Raw genomic sequence first — 12,375 nt, 5'->3', positions numbered from 1 at the left:
TCTCCCACCCTGAGAGCCAACATGTGGGTTCTAGAAAGACTTGTCATTTAAATGTTGTGCAACCTTGAATAAATCACTTAGCCTTTCTGAGCCTTCGTTTCCCCACCTGTAAAATGAAGGGGAAGTTGATCCCTGAAGCCCCTTCCAGAGCCCCCTCTGGGAGTATCCATCCTTCATTTGGCAATTATTTATGCATGACCTTATGATATTTCTTGTACTGAGATTTAGACCAAGCATTTGTATTAGTTTTCCCTGTGTACATGTGTCTTATCTCCCTGGCTAAACTATAAGGTGACTGGAAACATGGAGCGCTTCTCAGGCTCCTGTGTATCTCCCATGCTACCTAGGAGAGAGCCTGATCCACAGCAGATGCTCAGAGAATGCTTGTTGATTATATCCAGACAGGTTTTGTGTTTCCCTGATTACAACCAATAGCCTGAAATGCAAAAATACATGCTGTTTTCTTGGTCCTCAAAACTTGCCCATGCCTACAGACCTTGATGAAAGATACAGTCTTGATTAAAAGGAGGAATGTCCTGTTTGGTGGTGGGGAGGGGGTTGAGGGACTGTGGACAGCACTGGGGGCATCTTTCCTCCGATCCCAGTCAGGTGCCCAGCAATATTTTCCTGTGTTCAAAGTGGAGGATGAAGCCAGCTGTATTACCCATCCAATCACCCCCCTCCCATGTGGCTTAAAACTGAAAGAGGAAACCTACCGTCTGTCTGTCCAATAGAATTTACGGCCAATCCAGTCTACAGCAAGACCTTCTGGCATACCTACTTCTTCCTCAATAAGCCTTTCTCGCTGGGAACCATCCATATTTGCTCTCTCTATCCACTTTAGGGCTGTGTGGGCAAAGTATATCTACAAAAGAGAACACAGGCATTTCAGTTTGATTTGTTTAAAAACTTAATGTGGAATATATACAAATGAGGTTAGTAAATCTTTATATTATACAGTACAATAGTTAAGAGCTGGGCTTTGGAGATAGACACACCTGGAACTGAACTCCACCTCGGTTGCTTCCCAGATATGTGTAAACTTAAGCAAGTTTATCAGTGTCTCAGAGGCTCAGTTTCCTCATTGGTAAAATGGGGATGATACTATGAAGCGCATTAGTTTTATATATATAAGTTCTTAGCCTTGTGCCTGGCACATATTTCTATTGCTATGGGTAATTTGCTTATCTTTGATCATTGGTCAATAACAAAGCCATCATACTTGAACTCTAACGGCTTCTACAGCCTGAAAGGGAACAAAGATGAGCAGTTTAATGGGGGCTGCAAGCTGAGCTTTAACTTCTACTGCTTGACCCACAGGATTCCGCTTCGCTGCAAGTCAGGAGACACAGCTGCCCCTCCCAGTTTTGACACTTACTTGTTTGATTGCCTTGGTTAAATCATTTTTATTTATTTATTTATTTAAAAATTGAAGTGTAGTTGATGTACAATATTATATAAGTTAAGGTATATAAGGTATATAATATAGTGATTCACAATTTTTAAAGCTTATGTTCCATTTATAGTTATTATAAAATACTGGCTATATTCCCTGTGTTGTACAATATATCCTTGTAGCTTATTTTGTACATAATACTTTGTACCTCTTAATCCCCTCCACCTATATTGCCCCTCCCCACTTCCTTCTCCCTACCGGTAATTACTAGTTTGTTCTCTATATCTGTGAGTCTGCTTCTTTCTTTTTATATTCACTAGTTTGTTGTATTTTTTGGATTACACATATAAGTGATAACATACAGTATTTGTCTTCTTCTGTCTGGCTTATTTCACTGAGTATAATACCCTCCAAGTCTATCCATGTTTTTTCAAATGGCAAAAATTCACTCTTTTTTATGGCTGAGTAGTATTCCATTGTGTGTGTGTGTGTGTGTGTGTGTGTGTGTGTGTGTGTGTGTGTGTGTAGGTACCACATCTTCTTTATCCATTCATCTGCTGATGGATACTTAGGTTGCTTCCACATCTTGGAGACTGTAGATAATTCTGCTATGAACATGGGGTGCATGTATCTTTTTGAATTAGTGTTTTTGTTTTTTTCTGATATATACCCAGGAGTGGAACTGCTGGGTTATATTGCTGGGTTTATTTTTAGTTTATTGAGAACCCTCCATACTGTTTTCCACAGTGGCTGCACCAATTTACATTTTCAATAACAGTGTACATGGTTAAGTCATTTAATCTCCATTTTCTCAGCTATAAAAATGACAAAGTCAGACTAGGTATTTGCTAAAGTTCCTTTCATCTCTAACTGTAGCTAATTTCATTTTAATTAATAGATTTTGTCTAACAGAACATACCTTGAAGATGCAAAGTTCTTTTTCAGTCTAGTATGCAGACTATCGAACAGGTACAAGAATAAAAAATTGCTATGGGTTAGCTGACAATTTAATGACAGCATATGTGGAATATTAACTGTGAGTACATATATGTACATAAACCTATCATCAATAATGAGAATATTCATAAAATGGTAATTAAATAAAGGATTATCATCTCTCTAGAAAAGGTTCTATTCCATAATACAAAAATGGGCACTTCTTATATTAAAAAATACTCTGCTAGTGCCCTGCTTCTCAAATTCAAATGTGTGCATGAATCGCCTGGGAATCTCGTTAAAATGCAGATTCTGATTCAGTGGTCGCAGTGGAGCCTGAGAATCTGCAGTTCTAACACGCTCCAGGCCATGTTGATGTCACTGGTCTAAGGACCACAGTTTGGGAAGCAAGAAAATAAGAACATTGACCAGAGAAATGAAAAACCATGAATAAGCCACATGACTTAAAGTTCATTTTAGGTTTCCTTATTCACCTACTTGTAAAAAATACTGACTGTGTGGGAAAAAACTAATTTGGTAATAAATGAATCTTGAACTGATTCTATTAATTTTTTCCTGTTAATAGAATTCTTCTATGGAGTCAAATAGATTCAGTTCACAGAAAAAAAAAAGAATTGTTTGCTAGTATTTAATTACAAAACTTCTATTTGCAAAAGTAGTTATATTCGCCTATCAATCCAGACCAATTAAACACAGAATCAATTTGCTTCACTCTATCTCTTTTGGCCATTTACCAGAATGCTTCAAATCAGGAAGAAACAAAAGCACAAGTTTTAAAATTCTAGGAATTAATGCACCATCTAGTAACAACTAAGTCATTATGGAGGGAGATTAATAACTATGTAACTTCATAATTATTGGCTGATTCATCTCCAGAAGTTACTGTAACATATCATTTCAAGCACATTCTAACCTAGCATAAAGATAACAAGAAATTAAAGACCAAATGGTCAGCTGATTGGGTTGATAATTTAGAAATTCTAATGTTTATACAAAAAAATCTTCATGTAAAATTATTATGTAAATAATGTTGTGTTAGACTGCCATTCACACATGAGCTGTAAAACTTATGTTTCTTGGTTTTCATGGTTAGGAGGTCACTGAATTTCCTCCCTTAAGGACATGTATTAAGTGCAAAATAGTAATCCATACTTCCTATGCTGCACCTCAACCTCCTATTTCTCCCAAAACACAAATAAATAAAAACCTATTTATGGTGCTCTTCCTGTGTGTATGGCACTGTGCTAGCTTCCTATTCTCATTTCCAAAGAGGAAACTAAACTTCAGATTCTGTTCAAATTATCCCCAATAAAATGGCTGAATCACAGCAAGGAACAGGGTAGGGTTATGATAACAGAAACATCCTTAAAACTTTCTCAAGTGATGTTTTAATATCTACATTTAAATTTTTCTTTGCCTAATTGTTGTGAGCTTAGCAGAGGATTTTCAAGTAACCCAGGTCATCTGTTAGGATAAAATCCTCTATTCTGTTCTTAAAGCACAGCCACATCTCTTCAGGCAGCAAAACCGTACCTTATTTTCCACAGGGTCATGATCTAGGGCAAAAACCATTCCTATCTGCTGGCTGAGCAGGGTTCCATAATCTGTTCCGTCAAAATGCATGTGTCGAATATCTTGAGAATTGGCAAACAGCAAAAACGGTGGTGGTCCTAATAACCAAATTTAAATATGGTTGCATTTAAAATATGCCTTGGAACCCAGAAGGCACTTCTGACCCTTCCCGTTCATTGTACCCTCTTCCTTAATTTCTGCAGTACTTGTTTCTTAATTTCCCACCAGTACGGTATAGGTTAAGAGAGGCAAGAAGACTTCCTTTTCCATGAGGTGACATACGGCCAGAATTTCATCACTGGTTTCCTCCCTGTCTAGGTGCCTGCTTTTAAAATGCAAATTACTTATAGAAAGAGACAGTATTAAGTAACAAACATCTTAACTAAATGATGTAAGTCTTATGCTGTGTAATCCCCTTGATTCACACATATTGAAACATTAATATTAGCAGACTGTATTAATTCATGTCCAAAAAATACCCTTCTCTGGTCTGGACAGTTTTAAAATGGAGGTATGATTATGTGAGTTAATAACTAGACCCCTGATAATTTTCAGAGCTCAGATTATGCTATATTAACTAAGGCCCTGAGAAGTTAAGAGTACTGGGGTCTAAGGCAAGCTCTGTAGGCTCATCATTATGTTATCCCGGATTACAGGCATAATGAACCTCAGGAGAGATTAAATCAATTTGGCATAAATCTAGGATTTCCAAGGCTGTTGAAGGACATGAGATGTAATATCAGAAGATGAAAAAATAGTTGAAGCATACAACTTCATATTAAATTTTGTCATGAAAAGGACAGAACTTGTCAAAGTATTATGATTATTACATTCACCAGAGAGATAAAAATCAAATCAATCAACAAATATTTATTAAATGCCCCTTAACTATAAAGTATTTTAAGACTATTCTGGTTATGACTTTCACATATACTGGAATGCCATACCTGATGTTATAGTAAATCTTTGCTTAACGCTAATTAACTTCAAAATGTTCCTCAAACACAGAATTATTATTTATATAATATTAATTTATGTTATTTACATTTATAATGTGATTTGTTTTCCATTTCCAAAAATTTAAAAATCAGACTTTCTATGCAGAAGCCAAGAGCAATTTAACACTTTCTAAATAAAATGTTGTTTTTCACATAATCTTTTCTGCAGAGACACACTTTCATATGTTCACAGCACTAACCTGAGGCTGTACAGCTCTTTTTGTCCAGTTGTAGGTCATAGCCCGGAATGCAGCCACATTCCCAGGATACTGGGCTAAGAGGGATGCAGAGCTGGCTACATCCACCATTATCGGGAGATGAACAACCTACAAAAAACAATTCCTTGGTAATGATGCTATGGTATTAAAAAAATATCATGTTTTCATCAAAATATTAAGGTGAACCAAATATACGTTGCTTTTTAAAACCATTTCCACAATCATTCATACTGTCACAATCAAGCTTATTTTTCAGAGATTAGGAGGAAAATGTCACCATACTCTACTTCCCTATAACCTGACATCTTCAGTGTTAATCCTTCACATCCCAATGACCCTCGTCTTCTTGTTCTATCACTGAATTTGTGAACAAGCACACTGGCAGCTGGCTGGAATAAAAAGTGCATTTTGATGAGTTTGGCAGCTGGTCTAATTCTTCCTAGTGATTAATATATTTTTTTCTCTCTCACATTTTTGGTCTCTTGACTTCTTTTGCTCTTTTTATTTAAAAAAATGTCACACATAACTCTTTGCTAATTTTGAGTTATAGCCTTCACTCTATATGCTTAAGTCTCTATGAAGATAAAAGTAGGGAGGTATTCATAGGTGCAAGGAACAGGCTAAGCGCTCCACATCCACCACCTTGTTTAATGCTGGTCACAAATCCAGGAGGCAGGTATCATTAACCTCTACAGATGAGGAAACTGAGACCAAAAGAGGGCAAGTAACTAGTCCAAAACGACACTGCTAGAAACTGGTGATGCTATCTCAGGGCTGTCTAGCTTCAAAGCTCTTGCTCATAACCACTACACTATGCTATCTAAAAACAAAACACAAAAATCTTATTTAAATCCATATGTTAATCCATTATGTAAATATCTTTCAATGTGTAATGTTGGAAAATCTATTCTCCTTTGTCAGTAGATGGATTTTTAGGTGTCAGTTAGAAAATGAATGTTTTCTTTTTTTTAACATCTTTATTGGGGTATAATTGCTTTACAATGGTGTGTTAGTTTCTGCTTTATAACAAAGTGAATCAGTTATACATATACATATGTTCCCACATCTCTTCCCTCTTGCATCTCCCTCCCTCCCACTCTCCCTATCCCACCCCTCCAGGCGGTCACAAAGCACCGAGCCGATATCCCTGTGCCATGCGGCTGCTTCCCACCAGCTATCTACCTTACGTTTGGTAGTGTATATGTGTCCATGCCTCTCTCTCGCTTTGTCACAGCTCACCCATCCCCCTCCCCATATCCTCAAGTCCATTCTCTAGTAGGTCTGTGTCTTTATTCCTGTCTTACCCCTAGGTTCTTCATGACATTTTTTTTTCTTAAATTCCATATATAAGTGTTAGTATACGGTATTTGTCTTTCTCTTTCTGACTTACTTCACTCTGTATGATAGACTCTAGGTCTATCCACCTCATTACAAGTAGCTCAATTTCATTTCCTTTTATGGCTGAGTAATATTCCATTGTATATATGTGCCACATCTTCTTTATCCATTCATCCGATGATGGGCACTTAGGTTGTTTCCATCTCCGGGCTATTGTAAATAGAGCTGCAATGAACATTTTGGTACTCAAACAAACGATAGGCAGATAAACTTACCACTACAGGTTTTCCCATCTGTCTCAAGCACTGAGCCTTCAGGACAGAAACATATGGGACCGTCTGATGTCAGAACACAATCATGACTGCATTCAGACACATTGCTTGGGCAGGAAATTAATTCTAATTAATGAAAAATAAGGTCAAGATTAGTGTTAAATCAGATTTGTGGAAATTTGGTAAATTCACTTGCTAACAAAAGAAATGATATCCTGAAAAGAATAAATTAAATAAAGATTGAACATTTATGAATTGCTGTGGTAATAGAGATATAAAAATAAAGAAAAAGTTTCAATTCTAAAACAAATTAAAGAAGGACTTCTAATTTTGGAAAATGACTCTAGTTTCCTCAAGGTTTCTTCTCTGACAATTAATACTTTTTATGTTATTAGTCATCAAAATTCCAAAATATTTTAAATGGAACTTGGGCAAATGATTCTCAAGTTCATCTGGAAAACAAATTACATGTGTAATAAAACTAAAAGCATTGTGTAACTATGGTTAGGTGTAAGAAGAGAATGAGAGGCTCTAAACAAATATAAAATGTATCACAAAGATGCAATAATTAAAACAGTAGGTAATGAGTACAGGAATAGACCAAGAGGATAATATCAATAGAACCAGATAGAAAGTTCATTTTATTTTTTTGCAATTTGTAAAATTTATTGTGTCACAATTTCAAATGAAATTAACAGTTTTGCACTTAACGAACAAATTTACTTATCTACCAAACAGTTTCTCAATGGTTTGGTTTGTCAGGAACTTTGTAGATCTCTGATAACTCATTTGCTTATGATTCTGGACAGCTATAGATAGAATTCAGATTGCCCCAGTCTAAATGTCAAGGTTTATATCAAGCACAACATTTTATGATTTCTTTAACTTTTTAAATTAAGATATTATTTTCAAAGAACAAGGCTCCAGTTTACATCATTACCTTAAAAAAATGAAGATTTATTTCAATGGAAGATAGTTATTGTGAAAGCATTTTTTTCACTTGAAAATTATTTTATGTAAACTTACGTGGATTTTTTTTGCATCAAAATATTCCCTGATAGTATTAAAGCAGGTATTATTATAAGTTTTTCAGAATATACCTTATAAATGAAATACAGTTATAGGAAAGATTGGAAAGCTCATTTTAGAAAAGACTTAAGTACACGTAAGAATACAGTATGTGATAAAGGTATTTTAAATCATTGAGCATGTGTCATCCAGTAAATGGTAGAGAAATAAATGAGTAATGCTTTGAGGCAAAAGCTAAATCCCTACCATATACCACACATCAAAATAAGTTCCAAGTAAATCAAATATTAAAATGTAAAATATATACCATAGAAGTTCTAGCAGTTTTGACAATCAAGTGAGATTATGTGGGTCCTACTTGACACATAATGGACTCTAACATATTAACATCATGCACTTGAGTATATCTGCTCACAGATAAACCACATGGTATTAGAAGAAGGGCAAATTCCATAAACAGTCACGAAGGTAGTGGGTAATTTCCAAGAACTTCATTACCATCCATCCATTTTTCTGTGCCTTGTTTCACAAGCACATATAACATCCAGACTAACATATTCTCCATCATCTGTGAAGCAGTACTAGACAATATACATGAGATTTTCTTTTTTTTCTTTTTTGGCCGCACTGCGTGGCTTGTGGAATCTTAGTTCACTGACGAGGGATTGAAACCTGGCCCCTGGCAGTAAGAGCGCCAAGTCCTAACCACTAGACTCCAAGGAATTCCCACATGATTTTAAACATTCGTTTCTACTTAGCTATGTTGGTGGATTCAATAAGAAACCTATAAGAAGGTATCTGAGTATGTAATCCTAAATTTGAATTGAGAATATTCATATAAACTCATAATGTATTTCTCTTTTTAAAAAGTGTTTTCCTAACTCTGATGCCCTAAAACACTCAAAACAATAACTGACTTTGAAGCAGGTTATGTTTTCTAAATACAATTTCTTATAAAAAGGAAGCAGTGGCCTTGAGAGATTGCTGATTCTAGGTCTAGACCATGGAATGTACAAGACAAGCCTGGAAAATATGTCCTACCAGGTAAGAGAAAACTATCAAAGACTACTGGGGTCTGGAACCCATTTGAAGATTCTCCCACCAGCCAAAGAGGAGACAACTTGCTCATCGGTAAGAATAACAACTGCAATGGGTTGAAACATATAAAAAATGTTAAAAATCCAAGAGTTCATAATAATACTTACAAAAAACAAATCTCCCGAAGTCATTGAAGTCACCATCATGCTGATGCCAAAACCAGACAGAGACATTACAGGCCAATATCTTTAATGAATATAGATGCAAAATGCTCAAGAAAATATTAGCAAACCAGATGCAAAAGCACATAGAAAGGATCATACATCATGATCACGTTGGATTCATTCCAGGGTCACAAGGATGGTTCAACATATGCAAATCGATCGATATGATACACCACATCAACAAAAGAAAGGACAAAACTACCTGATATAAAGGACAAAACTACCTGATATAAAGGACAAAACTACCTGATCATCTTGATAGATGCAGAGAAAGCATTTGATAAAATTCAACATCCATTTATGATAAAAACTCTTTCCAAAGTGGGTACAGAAGGAATATATCTCAATATAATAAAAGCCATTTATGACAAACCCACAGCCAATATAATACTCAATGGTGAAAAGCTGAAAGCCTTCCCATTAAAATCTGGAACGAGACAAGGATGCCTACCTTTCACCACTTCTATCTGACATAATATGGAATTAACAGATGCACACTACCATATATAAAATAAACAACAAGCACAGAGAGTTATATTCAATATCTCAATACCCAACAAACTACAATGGAAAAGAATTTTTAAAAAAGAATATAGATATATACATATATATGTGTATAACTGAATCACTTTGCTGTATACTTGAAACTAATGTGATATTACAAATCAACTAACCTTCAATAAAAAATAAAATTAAAAAACCCCATTGGCCACCTTTGGAAGGTGTTAAAGAACCAACCCATTATCCTAAATATAAGTAAACAAGGAGAAAACAGTGCATCATTTATACTGCCTGAACTGTAAGAATTGTATCTTGAAGTCACCAAATAGTTAATGAGAGAACATTCTTTTTAAAGGTATTACAATTCATGATTAAAAAGAAATATTAGAGCTAGATATCATCATTCAAATCCCCTGATGAAATAATGAATCTAGGAAATGAGTGTTAATGGCCACTACAACCATTCCCTGAAAGATGACTGGGATCTTTCTTGCTCCCAGCAGTCTTCGCAGCTGCTCTGGGTTGGGGGCAGTCCTACCCTAAGGCAGAAAAATGGTGGCCAAAAGAAGACGAAAAAGTTGCTGGGCCTGATGACCTCTACGCTCCAACTCATTATAGAAAGTGGAAAGTAAGTGCTGCAGGTACAAGCAGATTCTGGAAATGTTCAGACAAGGCAAAGAGAAACTGGTCATCCTCACCAACAAATGCCCAGCCTTGTGGAAATCTGAAATAGAGTACTACACCATGTTGGCCCAAACTGGTGGCCACCACTACAGTGGCAATAATATTGAATTGGGCACAGCATGTGGAAAATACTAGAGTATGTATGTCACTGGCAAAGCCCACTAGGGTCCTCGGGAAAAATAAGATGGAATCTAGGTGATAAGGTCTAACCTCTTTTTTGGGCTTAGTCTCGTTTCAGTTGCATGTAGGGGGCCGTGTGCTGAGGCCTTGCGTCTAACACATGGGATCAGTGTTCCCAGCGCAGAACTGCCGCACCTGTTACCGCAGCTCAGTGGGCTGAATGCAGAAGCACTGTGCTCGACACCTCGATTCAACATGGCAGCGACAGCCGTGTGCAGAGACCCTGCACCCAGCACTGCGATCTGGAGCCTAAGCAGCGCGCTTGTGTGTGCCCAGTGGGAACTCCGCCCCCTCCCAGCTGTGGAGAACCCTATAAAGCAGCCCTGCCCACGGCCTGTCAGGGGAGCGGGTACTATGGAGGTGAGCTCATCTCTCTCCAATCTCTGGTCCAGTAATAAAGCTTTCCTTTGCTTCTGAACCAAACTCGGTCTCGTCCTATCGGCACTAGCGATGCCGGGCAGGAGGACCCTTGTAAGGACTGACTGGAAAGGGTCAGTAACATGCACACTGGCTAATATTGACCCAGGTGATTCTGACAGCATTAGAAGAATGCCAGAATGGACTGGTGAAAAGTAAATCGTGCATATTTTTTCTTCAGTAAAACTGTCCAGAGTTTGTTTTTTTAAAAAAGAAGACGACCATTGGGGAACTTTAGAATAGATGACAGAGGGAGAAACAACCAGATGTTATGTGTCTCCTGATGGAAGTATAAGCATACCAATGAAGTATTATTGTCAAAATTTCAAAGCCTAATCTGATCAAGCCTGCAAATCTAACTACAAGTTTGAGAAGGACAGGGACATCTTAGAAGTGTGTTCAGTAAATCCAGAGTGTGAGAAACTCCGCAGGAAAAAAACAGTTTCTTCAGCAACTACTTGCAAGGGGAAAAAAAGAGGAGAGGGAATCTGTAGGATAAGAGAGAGAGGTATCAGCTAATATCAGCATAACACATGGAGCTTGTTTGGATACCTAGTCAAACAAATCAACTGTTGAAAACTTTTTAAGATAATTTGAAAACTGACTAGATATTTGATGTTATTAGGGAATTATTGTTAATTTTTTTAGTTGTGATAATGGTATCATGGTTATACCTGAAAACTGACTGGGTATTAGATATTAGGGAATTCGAGCTAGTTTTTTAGATGTAATAGTGTATCATGATCATGTTTTTTACATGCTTACCTTTCAGAGATATATAATGAAATACAATGAAATATGGATAAATAAACAGTAAAATATATAAATACATGCTTGTTGGAGGTTTTGATTTAACAGGTCTGGGATAGAGTCTGGTCATTCGCATTTTAAGAAGCAAACCAAAATAAAACTCCAAGGTACTCCTGATGCGTGCTGTTGATCGAGGATCACCAACCCAGATCATAGCCACCTTAGAAACATCAGTGCAAATGGATGAAATAATGCAATAAATACTTGTTGTGACTTACGGTGACACCGTTTCCCATCAGGAAGCAGAACAAATCCTACAGGGCATGTGCAATAATAGGATCCAGGGATGTTTTCACACCCAAGAGTACAGCCATGATTCCAAAAGGCACACTCGTTGACATCTACACCATAACAACAGTAAAACAGTCAGATGGGTTTTTTGAAAATAAATTGTAGTATCACTAATAAGTCAGCAAAAAGTACGGTATCTCACACCTCGATCTGCTGTAACTGACCACGGCAAGACTGTTTTTGCTACTCTAACAAAGAGTGAAAGAAATGAGTTCAATTATCATGAAAGCCATGGCTTAAACTGTCACAGTTTATACTTTCAAATACAGATTTTCATATTAAAATTACTCCTGGGATAAAGTAGTACTATTTCCCCTGAAAAGGTATAGCCATTTAAGGCAAGGACCCTAGAAAGTTCTTGACAAGGGCAGGACATCCCCCTGCTTTGCTCTTCACTTTCTCAAGGCTGACAGGAGGCCCTCACCTGAATATGGGAGCATTCCCTAGCTT

The 12,375-nt window shown here is 36.8% G+C and overlaps 1 protein-coding gene and 1 pseudogene across 2 annotated transcripts in view; one reads left to right on the top strand and one right to left on the bottom strand.

Moving 5' to 3' along the window:
* Window positions 1–12,375, bottom strand: part of EGF (epidermal growth factor) — a 103,969-nt gene that overhangs the window by 48,568 nt on the left and 43,026 nt on the right. For both annotated transcript variants that reach the window (XM_060147401.1, XM_060147403.1), the window contains exons 7-11: window positions 11,853–11,975; window positions 6,755–6,877; window positions 5,124–5,249; window positions 3,887–4,023; window positions 717–865 (exon numbers count right to left, since the gene is read on the bottom strand). In XM_060147401.1, coding sequence (XP_060003384.1) covers window positions 717–865; window positions 3,887–4,023; window positions 5,124–5,249; window positions 6,755–6,877; window positions 11,853–11,975 — 658 coding nt within the window. The remainder of the gene's footprint in view (window positions 1–716; window positions 866–3,886; window positions 4,024–5,123; window positions 5,250–6,754; window positions 6,878–11,852; window positions 11,976–12,375) is intronic.
* On the top strand, window positions 9,981–10,983 carry LOC132519573 (large ribosomal subunit protein eL30-like; annotated as a pseudogene).

Source organism: Lagenorhynchus albirostris, chromosome 4, assembly GCF_949774975.1.
Source record: "Lagenorhynchus albirostris chromosome 4, mLagAlb1.1, whole genome shotgun sequence".
Taxonomy (NCBI): domain Eukaryota; kingdom Metazoa; phylum Chordata; class Mammalia; order Artiodactyla; family Delphinidae; genus Lagenorhynchus; species Lagenorhynchus albirostris.
The sequence above is the reverse complement of the archived record's forward strand: the minus strand, read 5'-3'. Positions and strand labels throughout refer to the sequence as shown.